General features: G+C 38.1%; 1 protein-coding gene across 1 annotated transcript; it reads left to right on the top strand.

The window, feature by feature from the left end:
* The first annotated feature begins 2,016 nt into the window (after window positions 1-2,016).
* On the top strand, window positions 2,017-19,842 carry LOC127420728 (G1/S-specific cyclin-E2-like). Its single transcript, XM_051663237.1, has 12 exons — window positions 2,017-2,153; window positions 2,885-2,947; window positions 3,231-3,297; window positions 3,400-3,447; window positions 11,949-12,055; window positions 12,187-12,322; window positions 12,433-12,579; window positions 12,755-12,850; window positions 14,139-14,273; window positions 14,399-14,510; window positions 17,682-17,839; window positions 19,219-19,842. The coding sequence occupies exons 1-12, from the start codon at window positions 2,032-2,034 to the stop codon at window positions 19,309-19,311; spliced, it is 1,284 nt and encodes a 427-aa protein (XP_051519197.1). The 5' UTR covers window positions 2,017-2,031; the 3' UTR covers window positions 19,312-19,842.
* The last annotated feature ends 11 nt before the right edge of the window (window positions 19,843-19,853 follow it).

Raw genomic sequence — 19,853 nt, 5'->3', positions numbered from 1 at the left:
GAGATAGTGAATTGGTGGGTTTTTGTTAAATGTGAGCCAAAATCATCACAATTAAAAGAACCAAAGACTTAAACTACTTCAGTCTGTGTGCACTGAATTTATTTAATACACGAGTTTCACAGTTTGAGTTGAATTACTGAAATAAATGAACTTTTCCACGACATTCTAATTTATTGAGATGCACCTGTATTTCGCTAGACTTGTAACCCGTAAGTTAAATGACTATTGCTGATTAATAAATAATAATAATAATAATAATAATAATAATAATAAAATTTATGTTGTTATTTTATAATATGTGTGTGTCATGTGCGCATCTCGTGAGCTTTGTATTCGTGCACAACCGCACAGAAAGCACACCTGCGGTAAATTATGCTGAATTTAAACGACAGCGTCTCAAACTCCTTTAGTTTATTTGATTTAGAGTTTATTTTAGACAAACTACGTCAGTACTCTACTGGTTCGCAATGACTGGTGAGTAAATTTTTCTCTCCACTTCCTGTGAAGTGATGAATCGATGTACACTTATTTCCTGTGCCGTTTAAAGTGCCCTTCCAACTGAACATAAACGTTCCCTTCGGATTGTAATCTCCCTTAAGATCCCTACCGGAAACGTCATGTCTTCTGAAGTCTCCCAATTCGTTAGATGTAAAACTATGAAGTCCAATAATTATTTTCTTTTTAAAAGAAATGTTGCTTAATGTCTTTTATCCATAATTAAAATGAAAGGGAAACAAAAATATTTAAATTGTTAAAAGAAGGTTTAAAATACACTTTTATATTTTTTTATTTATTTATCCAATTTATCTGTTATAATAACACTGTACGTTTGAATATCTTCAACGAAAATGAACAGTAGTGTCATTTAGGACATACAGGGATGGTGCTGATTAATAACAGCTGCCCTTAAATGCGCGTGCTCGTTAACGTGTGGCGGGTGATTGAGTCAAAAGTGTCCCAATGTTCAGTGGATGAATACCATTGCCAGTGACCGAATTCACGATATACTACTGATTTACGACATAGGGAGCTGATTGAGACACACCCGTGGAGTGTCTATGGCTGTGTTTCGTTTGGAAGGCTGCGTCCTCCGGAGGTCGCATTTGTCGGCCGCAGACGTTGTCGAGGCTTTCTCGTTTCAGAAAAGTCAGTAGGACACTTCGAATGCAGCCATCTAATGCGACCTTCTTTCGCGGGAATTACCCACAATTCTTTGCTTCAACGGAAATGTCTAAAAAAAAAAATGAGGCCAATTTGCCCATAAATAGTAAGTAATGTTAATTCCCAAGTTGAAGTACCTCAGTAGATGGGTGTCGAGTATATAATATGTATAATTATAGTAATATATAATTAAAATAAAGTATTATAGACTAAAAGTACACCTGTAAAATCTATTTTCTTTTCTCTTGACATCATTATAACTCTTCTAAAATGTACCTCACACATTCACTTCTAACTCAAAGCGCTCGCGCTTGTTAAAGAGTGGCGTGCTGTCATAGCAACCATTTTACGTTCCATTTCCGTTTGTCCTACGAAGGCCGTCTCGTTTAAAAGAGACTTGTTTAAAGGAGGACGCTCGGTATACCGCAGCCTTCAAAGGACGCATCCTACCTAGCATGCAGCCTTCCAAACGAGACACAGCCTATCAGTCCGCAAACGTGTGTTTACACTTGCACTAAACGCACGTGGCTGCAGCAGCGCGGTCTCTGATTAGTCTCTTCACACTTGAGCTCCGCCCATTTAGGAAATGCAAGTGATAAGTTAGAAAGTTAATATTGAAACCCAATGTAAAAGAAACGAAACGCACAAGGTTATAGCACATTAAGCACACGACAAATACATTTGGCTTTATATTTGCATTTTTCTCGGACCGAAAAATAGAAGCCAACGGCTTTACACACTCAAGGCGGGTCTGAAAATTTCTTTGGAATTAATGTTTTAATTTAATCAGATTCATGGATTAATAATATGGCAGTTTTATACTTAATAGCTAATAATATGTAGATAACCGTTGTGTTCCTGAGACAAACTATGTCAAATAACGAAAGTAAACAAACAGGAAAGACAGGGCATATGATCGCGCGCGGGGACAGACACTCATGCGCATGCGCACCACTGACAGCGCTGATAAACAGTTGGCGCCGGCGCGAGAGGTAAGCATTGCGATGTCATTGATCATACTGCTAATTTTTGTTTGTTTAACATATATGCATTTAATTTGGCAATGCTTCAACATCTGTCTAATGCAATTACTGTTGCAAATTATATATATATATATATATATATATATATATATATTTATCATTGCACTTGCCTGCAGTCCTGCTGTCCAGCTGTAACATTATTGAACCAGCTTTATGTATTATTCACTGTAATCTTTTCATAATTTATAGCATTTAACCAAGTAACCCCAACAGAGTAAAAATACATATCTTTTCATTCAGATTGTTTATGGCAAATAAGAAGTTGCAATGCTAACAGGCTAAAGTTTTGGAGGGACAGGACTGAATGTGTAAATAGCATAAAAATGTCTTATAAAACACTTATGTCTTCATGCATTTACATGGATTGCATGCATATTTCGCTATGCACGTGCATTTAATGCAACATGTAGAATAATACTTTATTTAGTGTTTGTGACTCGAGAGCCCGCCCGACAATTTGGCGCGCGCGCTTGCTTTAAACATATGAAATGTTTTTTTAAAGACATGAAACTGCGCTTATAAATTCATTATTTACCCGTAAAGTAACGATATTCCTCAAGGCTGGAGAATAGTGCCGTTTATTTTATGTTATTATTACACACGAGTATGTTGGCGGTGTTTATTGTTTTCCCGGAACTTGAACTAACATAAGCTCAAATATGATAATATTTGTATGATAGACCATCAAAGAAGGCAGAACACACAAGATCATACATCCGACAGAAGATCATGACCAGAAAAAGGTAAGATAAATGTTATTATTACGTTTATATCAATGTAATTACACACAGCTCTGTTAGCTGAACACAGCTGGTTTTCTGTCGTGATGGGGAATTTCCATTGACTTGAGCTTAAGATATTGTCTGTCCCTTACTTCAAACCTAAACATTTTCGTTAAGTCAATAGTAGACAATGTATGGTGGGGACTGTCGGCTGCTCTACGTAACTAGGCTTGTGGGGACATTTCGGTCATAAATGTAGCATAACTTGTCTAACTCTCTTCTCTTCTGGTGTGTTTTAATGAAGTGGACGCCAGCAAGCCAGATCATCTGACAATGGGAGCACACACTGTATAACACGAGTAAAGAAAGAGGTATACATTGTTTCTGTTCAGTGTGCATGCTGTAATGTTGTGTGCATTCAAACATCAGTCCTCTTTATATTGCATGAAATTCTTTTTTTTTTTTTTTTCCAGCACAACAGGAAGAAAACATCAATCAAAAAGTGTAAAGGCGACACTCAGGTATTTCACACACATAATAAAGTGGATGTAGGTGGGATGAACTGTCACTTGCCATATCGGGACACTACAGCATTTTGACTGCTGGTATTTTATCAAGCAGACTAACATAGATGATGTGTTTTTGAAATTACGAAAATTACTTGTGATTAAGGATGTACTCGATCTGATACCTAGATCGGATTAGCTCCGTTACTGACGTTTTTAACCGGATCTGGCATCGATCCAACAAGAGCGATCCAAACCCGATGCTGTGTGTAAGACCCCGTTTCCACCTGGTATTAATATGCGTCTCGGGTGATCCGATCACATGTGGTTAATGTTAAATACAGGTCTAAAGGGGTCTAAAACATTTTGTGATCGGATCACAAAAAAACACATATGAATGTGGTCAAAAACACTTGTGACCACATTGCATGTGAGGTGTAAACGCTAAAATGTCCTGAATGTGTCCCGACAGCAGCGAAGCACCACCCCTCACCTGTCAATCAACTGCTGCACTAAAACAAGAATTTAAACTTTGCCGGTTACGAGCGGATTTAAATGGAAATAGCCATCTGACCAAAAAATTTTAAAAAGCAGATACATACACAATCACGACAACTTCAAAGATCTTCTTCAGTGTGTCTGAAATCAACAGAGATGAGAGGCACAAACATCTGAAGCTCCTTTAATAGCCTACAGGTAATCCACTAAAATAACGGATAATTCTGCTGGGAATGTTGTGTTTTTGCTTAGAATAAATTTCTGTCATACATTTCCATATGACTCTTGCATTTAATTTAAAGTCTCTTGAAGACATAAATCTCAAGGCTGCATTTAATGAATAAATATGAAGTCTGCATCCGCAGTGCGCTTCAGGAATTAAACGGTGCTCTGTTGTGTCACACACACACATTGCATGCATGGGCTGATAATGCAATGCTATTTTAGTGATAAAGTTGAATACATATGGTGAATAAATAGGTGAATATGCATGTTCTGGTTTTTCTGATTAACAATTTTTTATTGATTCATATATTAAACACAGTAAAACAAAACATATATACACAGAATCAATATTTAACCTCCACTATTACCCCTCCCAATCCCCAACCCCACCCTGGCCCTCAACAACATCCCAGTGGTCATACATGATTATAGACACACACACAAAAAAAAACATATAATAATCACACATTTTAACAACTACACCTCTCTCTCCATTGCCTCTCCCCGAGAACACTCCAGAAACACCAGATATCTGCCCCATTTCCCCACAAACGAGTCCAATTTCCCCAGTCATCTAGATGACTCTTCTGCAAAAGCCGCCACCCTCCCCATCTCCAAGCACCACTCCTGAAATCGGGCGATCCAGCCGACCTCCATCCTCTTAAAACTATCTATCTGGTGATCATGACACTGGTTAGGACCCAACTCTTTATGTGTCTGTTCTCTACATCGATGATCACCCAAAATACAGAGTCTGGGGCAAAATGAAACCTGAGTGCCCAATACATCACACACAAAACTCTGAACCTTCAACCAAAATTCTTGGATCTTAACACACCACCAAAAGACATGGGTTGTGTCTCCATCCTCTGATTGGCATTACCTATACAATCTAGAGGGGGTCCAATAGAATTGATGTAATTGTAATTGCAATTGAAATTGATTGCATAAGGCGCACCCTTGAATCTCTAGATGCAGACTTGACGTTTTTTTAGAATCCTAGCCCACACTCCCTCCTCCAATACCAGGTTTAAATCTTTCTCCCATAATCTCTTGATGGAAGTTAAAGCTCCATCCCCCAGACTCTGAATTAGCAGGGAGTAATACACTGATGCCTCATGACCTTTTCCAAAAGCAGTAATCACCACTCCCAGAGGGTCTGCCGCTTTAGGGGGGTGTATGCTACTTCCAAAAATAGTACAGAGCAGGTGGCACAGCTGTAAATATCTAAAAAACTGAGATCGGGGAATCCCAAAATGTTGAACCAAATTTTCAAAGGATCTCAACACGCTGCTCTCATATAGGTCACCGAGTGTAGTAACTCCCCTCACAATCCACTCTGACCAGCAGAAAAGGGACTTATTAATATATAATTTTGGGTTCAGCCATATGCTCGAGGCAACATTTAAATAAATTAAACACTGGACACTTTTGTCTATACTGAGTGCAAATGCGAGATAACGGTTTGTAACTTAACTTCTCTGGTTAGTTTGATAGAAAGGCTTTGCAATGGCGAAATAGGGGCAAGAACTTCCTGTTCAATACAAAACCAGGGAGGGGCTCTCAGGTGAAAGTGACCAATGAACCAAATGTCTGAGATGGAATGCATAATAATAAAACAAAATCTTGGTTAGGCCTAACCCACCGTCAATCGGCCTATGCATCTTACTGAAATGTAATCTGGGACGTTTACCATTACAAATGAAGGACTTCGCTATGCTATCAAATTACTTGAAATAAGAGAGGGGGACATCTATAGGGTGTAGTGGCATGGTAGTGGCGTAGTGGGCTAAAGCACATAACTGGTAATCAGAAGGTAGCTGGTTCAATCCCCACAGCCATCACCATTGTGTCCTTGAACAAGGAACATAACTCCAGGTTGCTCCAGGGGGATTGTCCCTGTAATAAGTGCACTGTAAGTCGCTTTGGATAAAAGCATCTGCCAAATGCATAAATGTAAATGTAAAATATATAGGGAGAGACTGTAGCAGGTAGTTGAATTTTGGAATACAATTCATTTTAATAACATTAACCTTCCCAATCATAGATAAATGTAATGAAGCCCACCTGCCCACATCGCTCAAAAACCTTTTTATTAAAGGGTCAAAATGAACTCTAACTAAATCACACAAATTTGCTGGGAATAAAATACCCAAATACATAATGCCCTGTTTGGGCCACTGAAAGGCACCCGGCTGAAAAGCTGTTACTGGGCAGTACGCTGTCAGAGACAAAGCTTCGGATTTAGACCAATTAACGCTGTATCCCGAGAATTTAGAAAAGGAATTAATAATTCTGTGGAGGCAAGGCATAGATCTAGTAGGGTCATAGATTAATAATAAAATATCATCTGCATAAAGCAAAAGCTTATGAGCCACACCTCCCACCATCACCCCTGGAAAATCATCCTCCTTTCTTATCGTGGCTTCTAATGGTTCCAGGGCAAGACAGAACAATAATGGGGATAGAGGGCAACCCTGCCAGGTGCCCCTATCCAGAGTAAAATTAAATTTATCTGAAATTAATCAATTTGTTTGTTCTGGTGCTACCGGGTGTCTGTAAAGCAACCTAATCCATCCAATAAACATATTCCCAAACCTGTATATTTCCAAAATCTTAAAAAGATAATCCCATTCTACCATATCAAATGCTTTTTCAGCGTCAAGTGAGATGGCAACGACCGGAGTCTGCTCAATCGCCACTGACCACATGATATTAATTAGCCTCCTGATGTTATCAGATGAGCTGCGGCCCCGAATAAACCCCACCTGATCTATATGTATAATAGATGTCATAACTTTACTTAATCGGTTAGCCAAAATTTTGACAATATTTTAACACCTAGTTGGATCAGGGAAATTGGATGGTAACTCTTACACTCGCTTGGATCTTTGTCCTTTTTAATAATCAGACTGATCCGGGCTTGCGTCATGGTTCCATTCTTTAATGATTCTGTATAAACTTCTAGCAAAAGTGGAGCCAATTCTGTAGCATAAGATCTAAAAAACTCAACAGCAAAGCCATCTGGCCCTGGAACCTTGCCTGTAGGCAAGGCCTTAATTTCTTCGCCAAGCTCCTCCAAGTTTATCTTAGAATCAAGATAATTTTTTTGCTCATTGGTCAATTTAGGGAGTTCTAATGGTTCCACAAAGTTTCTAATATCTTCATCAGCAGACGAAGACATGGAACTATAGAGATCAAGATAGAATTCTTTAAAAGCATTATTAATATCAATGGCTGAGGTAAATATTTCACAACCAGCAGATTTCACTGAGGGAATGGTAGAAAAAGAATCTCTCTGTTTTAATATCTAGCCAGAGTTTTCCTGCTTTGTCCCCCGACTCAAAGTATGACTGTCTTGCCCTGAATAGCCAATTTCCCTCACCAGGTCGTGATCTGAGACTAAAATGTTTCCAATTAAGCAATCAACAACAGATGAAATGAGGGACTTAGATATAAAAATAAAAATCTATTCTAGAATAAATCTTATGGACTGATGAAAAAAATGTATCGTCCCTACCAGATTGGTTCAAAAGTCTTCAAATATCTGTAAGACCAAGATTTTTACACATCCTGTGAAGTGTCAATGTTGCTCTAGGGGGCTTACACACTTTTGCTTCACTATGATCAAGGACTGAGTCCATCAAAGATTAAAGTCTCCTCCAAATATTATATCATGAGGGGTGCCCACGACTTGCAACATCCCTTCAAGATCTATAAAAAAGCCCTGATCATCAACGTTAGTTGCGTAAATATTAGCCAAAAATTAGATTTGCCCCTGAATTTCTGCTAAAACAAGAGACTCTTCCTAATTTTTCTTTAATCTGTTTGAGATATTTGAATTGTAGATGCCTACCTATCAGTGTAATGACTCCCCTGCTCTTAATTGAGCCAGCACTAAAGAAAACATGTCCACCCCATATCTTCCTAGTTTTTTCATCTTCCTGCAGGGAAAGATGTGTTTCTTGAAGAAACATCATATCATATTTCTTACATTTAAGAAGAGAAATAACCTTGCTTCTTTTTATGGGGTGCCCCAACCCATTCACATTCCACGTGGAGAGAGACAGTCCACTCATATTAACATTTGACATTTTGACATATTATTTTTATTTAATGTTGTTTATTTTTCCCCTTTTCTCCCTAATTTGGAATGCCCAATTCCCAATGTGCTTTTAAGTCCTCGTGGTCGTGTAGTGATACGCCTCAATCCGGGTGGCGGAGGACGAATCCCAGTTGCCTCCGCGTCTGAGACCGCCAACCCGCGCATCTTATCACGTGGCTTGTTGAGTGCGTTGCCACGGAGACATAGCGCGTGTGGAGGCTTCACACCATCCACCGCGGCGTCCACGCTCAACTCACCATGCGCCCCACCGAGAATGAACCACATTATAGCGACCACGAGGAGGTTACCCCATGTGACTCTACCCTCCCTAACAACCGGGCCAATTTGGTTGCTTAGGAAGCCTGGCTGGAGTCACTCAGCATGCCCTGGGATTCGAACTAGTGAACTCCAGGGGTGGTAGCCAGCGTATTTTACCACTGAGCTACCCAGGCCCCTGACATTTTGACATATTAGAAAAAATTGATTGTGTGTCAAAAATACAATTATAAAGACCACATTCCAACATTAGTGCAACAATCAAACCCCAAACTTCCCCCCGAATCAAACAAACAGAAAAAAGGAAAACGTGCGCATTAACCCCACGCACGACAGCGCCAAATGACGTCCAGTGTTTCTATACAAATTTTGTGAGACAGAGTTACACAACAGAAGATAATCTATAAAGCAAACTCCAGCCAATAGGCGGAATAAACACAAAGAATATTTAGATTCATCCGAAGGTGTTTTCCTCTACAAAACTTACTCCAGCCGCTAGCAGAACAAGCACACACACACACACACACACACACAAAAAAAGGCTGTTCAGTTTCTTCGGACAGTCAAACAAATGTTCAGTGAGCTGGCCTATTCGGCTGTTACATGAGTGCAATAAATGACCTAATCACTCCAATGTCTTGCAAGAAAAACTCCAACCAATAGGAGGTATAAGCACAAAGAGCGTGCAGAATCATCCACAACACTGTCCCGAAGGAGTGTTACTACACAAAACAAACTCCAGCCACTAGGCAGAACCAGCACAAAAAGAAACAAAAAAGGCGCTCAGTTTCCTCAGACAGTCAAGTGAATGTTCTTTGAGTCGGTCCACTTGGCTGCAACGTGAGTACCACAAAATAACTTAATCAGTCCATTGACTTTATGAAGGACATCGCTTTTTGGGGACATAAAAAATATTATACGCCCATTCTTAGCATCTATTCTCAATTTGGCCAGGAACATCAGTGCAAAAGCGACCTTCCATTGACGTAAGAGTTTCTTGCATTCCTTGAAACGATCACGTTTCTCTCTTGTCGAATTCGTAAAGTCTGGGAACAAGAAAATGCTGTGGTTCTTCCAAGAAGACTTACTTTACTCCTCGCCTCACGTAACACGAGATCTTTATCGGATGAACTCAGAAATTTGGCCAGAATTGATCGGGGCCTGTCTCCCTAAGCGGATCGCCGAGCCGGAACCCTGTGAGCTCGCTCAATTTCCAGCTTATGGCCTGTTATGTCGAGCAGACTTGGAAGGAGCCCTTCCAGGAATTTCAACATATCCCAACCTTCTTCGGCCTCAGGAATTCCAACAATCCGGACGTTATTCTGCCAACTACGATTTTCCATATCCTCTAACTTTTCTCAGATGCACTCCAAATCCACCTTGGTCACTAGCGGATTAGCAGATAATTCCCTCTCCGATGACTCCAGATAATCGATCTGTTTCTCAACATCCCCCCCTCTTGTAACCACCTCTGTGAATTTCGTCTCCATGGCAGTGATCGATCGACGTAATACAGCAAGATCCTCCAGGTCAGCAACGACCTTCGTCAGCATTGCCGACAAGTTCAACAATTCTCGCCGAATTTCCTGCACTTCCCCGGCCAGATCTGCTTCCGGGTTTAAAGCCTGCTCGGGGGCGTCAGCTTGAGCACGTAAGTGTCTTTTAATGTCTCTAGAGCCCAAGGATTTTGAATTCTTTGACATATTGTCTTCCTAGAACAGCTAAGGATCAGGGTATATCGAATCTCACCAGTTTATGACATAAAAAGTATTAAAACCAGAAAAGTGCACAGAGCTCGCCGTTCACACGTCCGAACCTCTCATGCCGTCACGTGACTCCCCTGTCTAATTTACATTAAAATTATGCAAATAAGTGAGAAGAATTAAATCACTGAACAGCTGAAATCAACCTCCGGTTTGCGTTTTGTTGGTGTTTATTTTGTAATTAATGAACGTCTGACTGCTCATTGTGTATCTTATTACAAGATTACTTGCCAAATAAATAAATAAATGCACATGAAACATTGCTTTGAGTTGATATTATTTTATAAGCTTACATGTAGAGATCACACAGTGATCCGAGAAGTAGGAACGTTGGCTCAAAAACCCAGATGAGCATTTAGGTGGCGCCATTGAACAATCAGAATCCAGTATTCCAGAGAGCTGTGTAATAAGTGTTAGGGCTGGGCAATAAAATTATCTCAATATTTATCACGATAAAAAAAAAATCCATTATATCAATGATAAGCTTTTGAGTAATTTTCAATATTTAGCCTATGTTCTACATCTAGACGATCAGGTATGTGTCGTTAAAAACGCAATCAGTTCGTCTTTCTCAGACTGTGTGTAGTTGCTAACAGTAGCTGCCTTGCTAGATTAGGCTCAAAATTAGGCTCCAGTCACAACGGTCTGTGTCCCGACCTTGGATTCATTCCATCCAGACCGAAAGACTTCATGATGACGGTTGCACCCTCTCATCGTCTCTAGTAAGCAGCATGACAAAACAGCAGTGCTGTGTACACCAGCTCTGATCTTTCTGCACTGTATTCTTGAATATTTTTCTCTAGCACCGAACACGCTTAATTTATGCTCTGTCCCGCTCTGCATGTGTTGCCTCTTTTCCCCACATGTGAGTAGACATGAGGCGCCACATATGTTAACGTGGTTTCAGAGCGCCTTTAGACCATAACGTTTTTTCGTTCTAAATTTAGCTTTATTAATCATCATGTTACGAGCCTTTAATAATAATAATAATAATGATAAACAAATAGATTACTGTTCTAATTTTGTGAAAATTATTCAGATGTCATCATCTCTGGCATGAGATGACAAGGAAGGACAATAAAATTACTAGTTTGGTAGCCTAGTCTTTCTCACTTTAATGAAAATATAAAAACGGTCCATTCAGACTTTTAAATTTTCTAAATTTTCTCTCAGGGGATACCCCTGAATCCCCATACAGTATCATTACTCAGTCACAAGGGCTTCTATGCCCCCATTTTTGGGTATCTGAATGTAAATAAAAATAAATAATTTAAATGTAAAAAATGTTCAAACAAATACTGGACTGCTGTCATTAAGATTCAAAATTAACAGATGATCTTTTAACATTCATATCCAACTGCACTCGATCGATGAACTCTATAAAATATTTTAGTATTTTGGACCTCAGACCCCACTGCTTCGGCTGTCTCTGGGCCCCCATTGCAGTTTTGTAGAGACTATGTTGAGTGAATTTTTTTTTTTTCTTATTTTTTCTGCCAACTTGGAAATTCAAAAAAATGTGTAAATGTGAATGTATATTGTGATAAATATCAATATCGAATGATATGAAAAATAATATCATGATAATATTTTTGGCCAAATCGCCCAGCCCTAATAAGTGTGCATATCTCATTATATGTTCTGTTCAGAATGTATGGAGGCGTGATGTACTGCACGGGATGGACAGAGTTGTGGAGTTCTCTGATTGGTCGGATCAAACACCAGACACAAGGCCGTCTCCTCTGCCAATGCTCAGGTGTGGTCCTGCAAATAAACACATTACAAAGCATAAACACTCTGACATGTACCAATAACGTACAACACTCTTTTGTGTATCTTGTTTATTGTTGATATATTGTTTGATGTGTGTGTTTGTGCTTTGGGCAGTTGGGGCAGCTCAGAGGACGTCTGGGTGAAAATGTTGAGTAAAGAAATGAAGTATCAACACAATAAGAGCTGCTTACACAGACACCCGTCACTGCAGCCTAAGATGAGAGCTGTTGTGCTCGACTGGCTCATGGAGGTACAAATTCGTATTGTCTGTTCTTTACATTTGATTTTTACTTAAAGACCCCATGAAATGGCTTAAAACAAATACATTTGTTGTGACCTCATGCTTGACTCTCTTCTCAGGTGTCTGAGGCATACACACTTCACAGACAGACATTTTACCTGGCGCAGGACTTCTTCGACAGATTTATGTTGACGCAGAACGACGTGCAGAAAGATCGACTGCAGCTAATAGGAATCACTGCACTTTTCATCGCCTCCAAAATAGAGGTACACAAACCCTCTTTATAACACCACAAACAAATTGTCCTGCATCTGTCATGCAGGTGTATGGTGTATAGCATGTCTGATATGGGTCATATCTGCAATGCTCTTGAATTTGTGGAGAACAACAAAGAGATTGTCTCTTTGTGACATTGGGTCGAATGCTCTGTTATTCTTGCAGGAAATCTATCCTCCTAAGATCACAGAGCTGGCCTATGTGACTGATGGAGCGTGTTTGGAGGAGGAGATACTTCACATGGAGCTGATCATGGTGAAGGTGTGGACGACGAAGCTTCTTCTGTTCTGCAGTTTAATACACATACGCACTATTTTGTCTTGGGCTGGGCGATATATCAAATATTTATGTGTGGGGAATCATACAATCCATGTGAAGCAGATCTAGACATGTGGTGCTGGGGTGAATGAGGGTTTCAGAGAGAAACCCCAGCACACCACAGCGAGACCTAGCTACCTGTAAACAACTGAGGCTGTTTTAAAGTTAGACAGAGGAGTACACAAGTTGATTGGCTAACAGATTACATGTCAAAGGATCTATCGAATTGGGCCAAGTAGAGTTTAACTCAGTCATCAATACATTTGCATCATCACTCAAAGGTGCTGAATAAAAATTCTCTCATCATTCACTTACCCTGATGCCATCTCAGATGTGTGACTGTCTCTCTTCAGCTGAACACAAATGAAGATTTTTAGAAGAAGATAGATTTCTTTTAGATTTCTAAAATGCAATTAAATGGGTGCCAGCAATTTGATGGTCCAAAAGTCACATTTAGGCAGCATAAAAGTAATCCATGTGACTCCAGTCGATCAGTTAATGTCTTCTGAAGCAAATCGATACATTTATGTAAGAAACAAGTCTATAATTAAAACGTTTTAACTTTTAAAAATCGCTTTCTGCCAGCAGTTGACGCATCACATAGTTGTTGCGTGACACAAGCGCGTCGGCGAGTTCGCACGAGAATTCGGAAGTACCGCTTATTTACAACAGAAGAATGAACATCAAGCGAGAGTTTGGCCATTTCAAACGGCATCAGAGCCCTGGACAGAAGCGCCATTTAAAGTTAAAAAACATTTTAATTATCAACTTGTTTCTTACATAAACATCGATTCATTTCAGAAGACATTTATTGATTGACTGAAGTGGCATTGATTACTTTTATGCTGCCTAAATGTGACTTTTGGACCTTCAAAGTGATGGCACCCATTTACTTGCATTATAAGGACCTGACAGAGCTATAACTTCTAAAAATCTTCATTTGTGTTCTGCTGAAGAGAGACATTCATACACATCTGGAATGGCATCAGGGTAAGTGAATAATGAGACAATTTTCATTTGTGGGTGATCTACTCCTTTAATGTTCAGAATGGATTTCTCCATGTATTAAAAATGTTTTATAAAAAATTATGTCAGTAAATAGTGCTTTTTATTACTAAGTATTGTTACATTAGTGCTAATGAAGCCATTTCAGAGCAAATAAATAAGTATCAAGATACATATTGAACATCATCATAAGGCTAAACAGTGTTGAAATATCTGTGCTCAACAGGCATTAAACTGGGATCTGTGTCCAGAGACTGTTGTGTCCTGGATGAAGCTGTACATTCAGATGGCATCAGTGTACGACTTCACCAATCTACTCGTGCCACAGTTCTCTCAGGAAACTTACATTCACATTACACAGGTGCACAGGCTTTCCACGCCACTAAACAACATGATTTTGTGTTAAATACTGTGCATCTAAAGTTGACCTGTCTATTGTGATTGCATTTTGATGCCACCTTTAATGATGTCTTTATTTTGTCTCAGCTTATGGATTTGTGCATTCTTGATATCAATTCTTTGGACTATAAATATGGAGTGTTGGCAGCAGCTGCTTTTTGTCACTTCATGTCAGCTGATGTCGTCCAGAAAGTATCAGGTAAGATTTAATCATCTACACAGTTAAAGACAGTTGTGTTCAATACCATCAAGCTCTTCATGGCGCTATAACTCTCAACATATTCCATATTTAAACACTTGAACAATAAATGTAACCACATTAGTCAAATTGTTTTGATTTTTCTAAATGCACTGTAGCTTCATTTGCAACATCGAATAGAGATTTACAACCAGTTACCAAAATAACACTCGCTAAATCCAAGACATACAAACGTTTTAAAGTTACCAGGGACTTTATGACTTTATAAGGGACAACATAATAGATGGTTTAAGTCGAATTATAAGATTGATATCTCATGCTGTAAGACAGCGATTTAAAAGAAAGACATTCAAATCATCTATTAAAGAAACATGTCCTGATTTGCAAATCTACTAACAGCTAACCTCAGTGGAAAATGTATCATCTGAAGTTTATTTAGATGCTTGAAGTTTTTCTCCAAAACACCATGTGGCGACACATATGTGCAATTTCCTCGCATTAAGGCATCAAAACGAAAATATGAGGAACAAATGCACAGTGTCTTCATGGTTTTTGTGCTAAGTAGACTTTCCCAAGTTACCTCTACAGTCGTAAGGACAAATATGTTTTATAATATATATATACATACTGTATATACACATTCATTGTAATATTTATGGAGAGAATGTAAATAAATCCAATATGGACGAAAAGCATGACAAGGTGCAGAGCTTCCAACTCTTTATCCCCCTTTTAAAAGGGTAAGACTATGACCATTTGATTTAATATTTATTTTCAAATATTTGTTTTATTTTTGTTATTTGTGTATTTATTTAAATGTTCATTTAGTTTCTTAAATGTTCAAGATTCTTTTTTTAAGCTCAGGGTTCCCGCGGGTCCTTAAATTTGTCTTAAATTCAGTTTTCTCAAATTTAAGGTCATAAAAAGTCTTAAATATCTTAAATAATACAACAAAAGTCTTAATTTTTATTTAAAGAGGTCTTAAATTGGGGAACGGAAAGACAGGAATTGCGACATGTCCTAATGTGATTATTTAACTTCAGAAGGATATGATTTAATTCAGTAAGAGAGTGCGCTGTGTCCTTAAAAGATGCGCCTTTGTTCCAAGCATGTGGGGAGCTCGTGATACTGTTTCCAGTGGTTGCAGGGCAGTCCGCAATCAGTGAGTACCAGACATTTATGACAAGAGATCGCTGATGATGCACTGTTGATGAATAATGACAATGTGTTAGAAGTGTTTATATTGTTATACGTTGTAGATTATTGTAAGAGCGCATATTTTATTCCCCTTATCTGTTTAAATGAGCAGATGTAAGCAGTGATGCACAGACATTGGAAATTTCAAAATAAGAGTCCACGGTGTGTTTTGGGCTTGTTTATTGTTAAAAGTCCTGCGTTATGTATCAAATGTTTTTTGTTTGTTTTGTTTTTTTGTTTTGTTTTTTGGGGGGGTATTTTGGTTGCACAATAAACCGCATTAAAACCGTGTAAAAACATGTCTTAAATATTTGAAACTGGCAGATAGCCTGTTTTCAGTGTTAAGGTCTTGTTGAATGTGTGCCCCAGCCTGTTTGAGTAAAAGAATCTGTGATACATTATTTATTTTGAGATTGTGTGGGTTTGTGTTCTGCTATTCACCTTATTAAGCCCCGCCCCTTTTCCACGCTCCACTCTTCCGCATTTTGTCATCGAACTTCCTGTTTGTATTGAAGCTACTGAGAAGAGTCGATCAAAATAAATTATGTGTGGGAGCACAGACAGTATTGATGGTGTGAGTCTATAGCACCCCTTTACTACATCAAAATGCTCGTGAGGTGTTTTTTTCTGTCACTCTAAATGTTTCTGAAACCCGCGGAGGTAAAATTGGACCTGGCAGATCACATTCAGACAGCTATGACACACTGAATTTTTTCATGATACGAGCGTTTAATTGTTATAAGTGTAATTCTGCTTATTTTTTAGGTTACAACAATTTATGTTAATGTGTAGTTAATATGAAATTTCCAACAGTGACAGTTCATATTATTACACATGTAAGTTCATAACGTTAAAGAAAATTACAATTGTACTTTTTAAAATGAATTTGTCACCCTACAATATTAAGAGGCTTAAATGTGATTAAAATGGTTGTAAACGGAATATAAAATAAAACATACACTTTTATAGTTGCACCCCTCCCCCGTCCCGGTTTAACGATCAAAAAATCTATTCATCTTCATCTTATCACAATAACACGATGGATGAATGACACGAAAATATGGTCAGAGGTGTCGTACAGAGATATTTTTAATGACTTTGTGTTGTCTCTTGGAGTTTAATGAGCACATCAGTACGTCCACAGCTTGAATGTAGGATCTTGTAGGATGAAGTACTCTTGTCTTAAAATCTCCCTGCTCTGTTTCCAGTTTTTATGACATCCCATGAACACTTTAAAATACTCATGATGACTTTTGACAACTCTATATCCTGTAAATCCACTTCGCTAGCTAATTATACTTTGACATCAACACCATAGATATCTATAGAGAACCGCTACAACGGAAGTTCCGAGACAACATTTTCAAAATGGCTGCGCGCTAGTTTCTCTGGCGCATAAGGAATCTGCTATGGCCACAAGGTATTAATTTTATTTGTTCAGGTTTTAAAAAGTCTTCAATTTGATTTTAGAAACCCTGCAGCAACCCTGAAACTACTTTGTGATTGTTTAACCTTAAATGCCAATTTGGTTTAAAAAAAAAAACAACAACTTGTCATTAAGAACAACAATAAATTTGATCTTTAACCTGTTTTGTAGTGCAATGCAGTAACGTGATAATACTGTATACCGCGACTGAAGCTTCAGCAATTATCACAATATAAAAATGTGAAACTGGCAGATGCCTAGAGTGTTTGTGTGTATATTTATAATCTGTTCAGATTTTAAAAGTTGTGTTGTGTGATCAAGCCTTACCGCAATAATTTCTGTAAAACAAGGGTCATAAAGGTTGCTGGTTGGTAAAGCTTGAAAAGAAAAGTCCAGTTTAAAAGAGGTCCTTCATAGATATTCAGACTGTCTCAGATGAGCACTTGTGATCCGATCACCCGAGATAAATATTCATATCAGTTGTGAATGGCCTCAGTGTAGAGATGCATGCTTTCAAACACATGTAAATTAACTTGTCGTCATCACAGGGTTGAAGTGGGAGGCCGTTGAACCATGTGTGAACTGGATGGCTCCGTTTGTAGAGACCATGTTGAGTTATGAGAACCCACAGCTCAAAGACTTTATGAAGGTATCTTCAGATGACAGACACAACATTCAGACACACGTGGACTACCTCTCCATGCTGGTGAGTGTCATCTTAACCTCTATCAAAATCACTGTCCCTGCAGTTCATGTAGTAGACTGTAGCCTAGACTAATGTTGTTAAAAGTACTGGTACTTCGGTGCCATGTCAACACTAAATTTAAAAAAATGTAACAATACCAGTATTTCTGCAGTACCGACTCAGTTCGGTCCTGGCATGACAGACGGCTGCTTACACATGCTCTGTGACTCCTTTTAAACTGAAATGGACAATTAATCAAATTAAAATGGTGTTATTCATAGTGACTATTAAAGTCTACATGTACTTTGTGCTGCAAAGTGAATGTGTGGAGCTGCTCAAATACTGAAAACACCACATTTTATGAGTGTCGCACTGTGCTTGCTGTAGTAGATGACAGAAAAGTGCGTACATACACTGATGCGCGCAGCGCCTGCATACTGTATATTTATACAATTAAATTGCAGCATTTTGTGCTTCAATAATCATACTGAGTCATTTAACCAATGTCTAATCTAGAAGTGTGAAAAATTCCATCATAAACACAGGACCGGAAACGCCTTCACGTCAAAATAAAAGTTTGTTTCAAAATAAAAGCTTGACACTTGAAATTTAAGAAATTGCGACAGAAATATAATACTAGTATTATCATTATTATTATGCTGATTCTACATATCACAAGCAAGAGTGCTGTTGTGCTGAATAGAAGTTTCCAGCAATGTTTTCATTTATAAAGTGATTCTCTGTTGTGCAGCAATTTATTTGACAAAAATCATATGTTGTGTTTTAGATTATGTTGAGAGGATCTTTACTAAAGCACTTCATTTAATAAAAAAAAAAAAAATTGCAATGGTATGTTGACAAGTAATTGTTCTGTTTTTCTGTTGATTGAAGTTTGGATCCATATGATTAAACAGTTTAATGATGAAACTGAATTAAACTTTAAACATGGAATTCAGTGAAAAATTGAAAACGTGGAATTTGGGAAAAAATAAAATAGAATTTAGAAAATAAAACTGATTTCATAGGATCCTACTTAAAAACTTGAAGCAACATTGAGAAAGACTTGAAGGAAACATGCATTTGTTTTAATTTATTTACTTTTAAATGTAACATTTTAATAGGCTAAAGGTATATTACCTATTTTTTTATTTGGTATCGAAATTAGCATCAAGAACTGTGAAATTCTACTGGTATTTGGTACCGACAACTCAAATTTTGGTTTCGTGACACCACTACTGTAGACTGTAATAAGATGTACTCAAAATGGCTGAATTTAACAACTATTGTCCACAGTATTTGAGTCCAACATTCACTTGGATTGAGATCCAGATTCTTTTTTGTTTTCTTGTTTGCTTCTGCAGTGTCAATAATTCATTTTTCATTTGTCTCTTTATTCCCAGAAAGAGGCTCAACAGAAGCATTCTGAAAGATTGGAGGCGGCCTTCTTTCCCCCAACACCACCCAGCAGCACTGAGAAACCCAATGAACACTAGTGCGCTCAAACTACACAGGCACAAGACATCTCAGCTGAACTGAATTCTGAGGTTCTAGTCACAAGTTGTAAAACTGCAAGTACTGTGTGTGTGTGTGTGTGTGTGTGTGTGTGTGTGTATAGAGCTTGAATTGCAATCTAAGAAAGTTAATTCTATTTTCTATTCCAAATAGACTTAATTTATGTGGTTAAGTTTTGACAGAGGTTCTTTTAAACTTAATAGTACAAAATTTGTACAGAAACAGGAGCAGGCCTCAGGATTGTTCTTATTTTTTTGTATCTGTTTTGGATTCATAAGACTGTCAATCTGATGTTTTTGTTTTTGTTTTGTTAGACCGTATATTGTTCATTTGTATATACATGTAAGCTATTTGCATTGACCAGTTTCACCTTTGCTAAAGGCATTAAATTGTGTATTAATGATCATTCCTTGTAACACAAAATTGTGTAAATGGAATACATATTTGACCACTGAAAATTGTGTATATAAATATACATCTTTGTGCACATGTTGTACGTGTAGAAATAACCTAACTCAATTGA

The sequence above is a fragment of the Myxocyprinus asiaticus genome, chromosome 30 (genome assembly GCF_019703515.2).
Source record: "Myxocyprinus asiaticus isolate MX2 ecotype Aquarium Trade chromosome 30, UBuf_Myxa_2, whole genome shotgun sequence".
Classification (NCBI taxonomy): domain Eukaryota; kingdom Metazoa; phylum Chordata; class Actinopteri; order Cypriniformes; family Catostomidae; genus Myxocyprinus; species Myxocyprinus asiaticus.
Note: the sequence above shows the minus strand (reverse complement) of the source record. Positions and strands in the feature narration are given on the sequence as shown.

Bases quoted from the DNA above. Each gene is read 5' to 3' on its own strand.
- LOC127420728 (XM_051663237.1), top strand. From the start codon at position 2,032: ATGTCAAATAACGAAAGTAAACAAACAGGAAAGACAGGGCATATGATC. The intron at 2,948-3,230 runs GTAAGATAAATG...GTTTTAATGAAG, and splicing joins AAGATCATGACCAGAAAAAG to TGGACGCCAGCAAGCCAGAT. The intron at 12,323-12,432 runs GTACAAATTCGT...CTCTCTTCTCAG, and splicing joins TGCTCGACTGGCTCATGGAG to GTGTCTGAGGCATACACACT.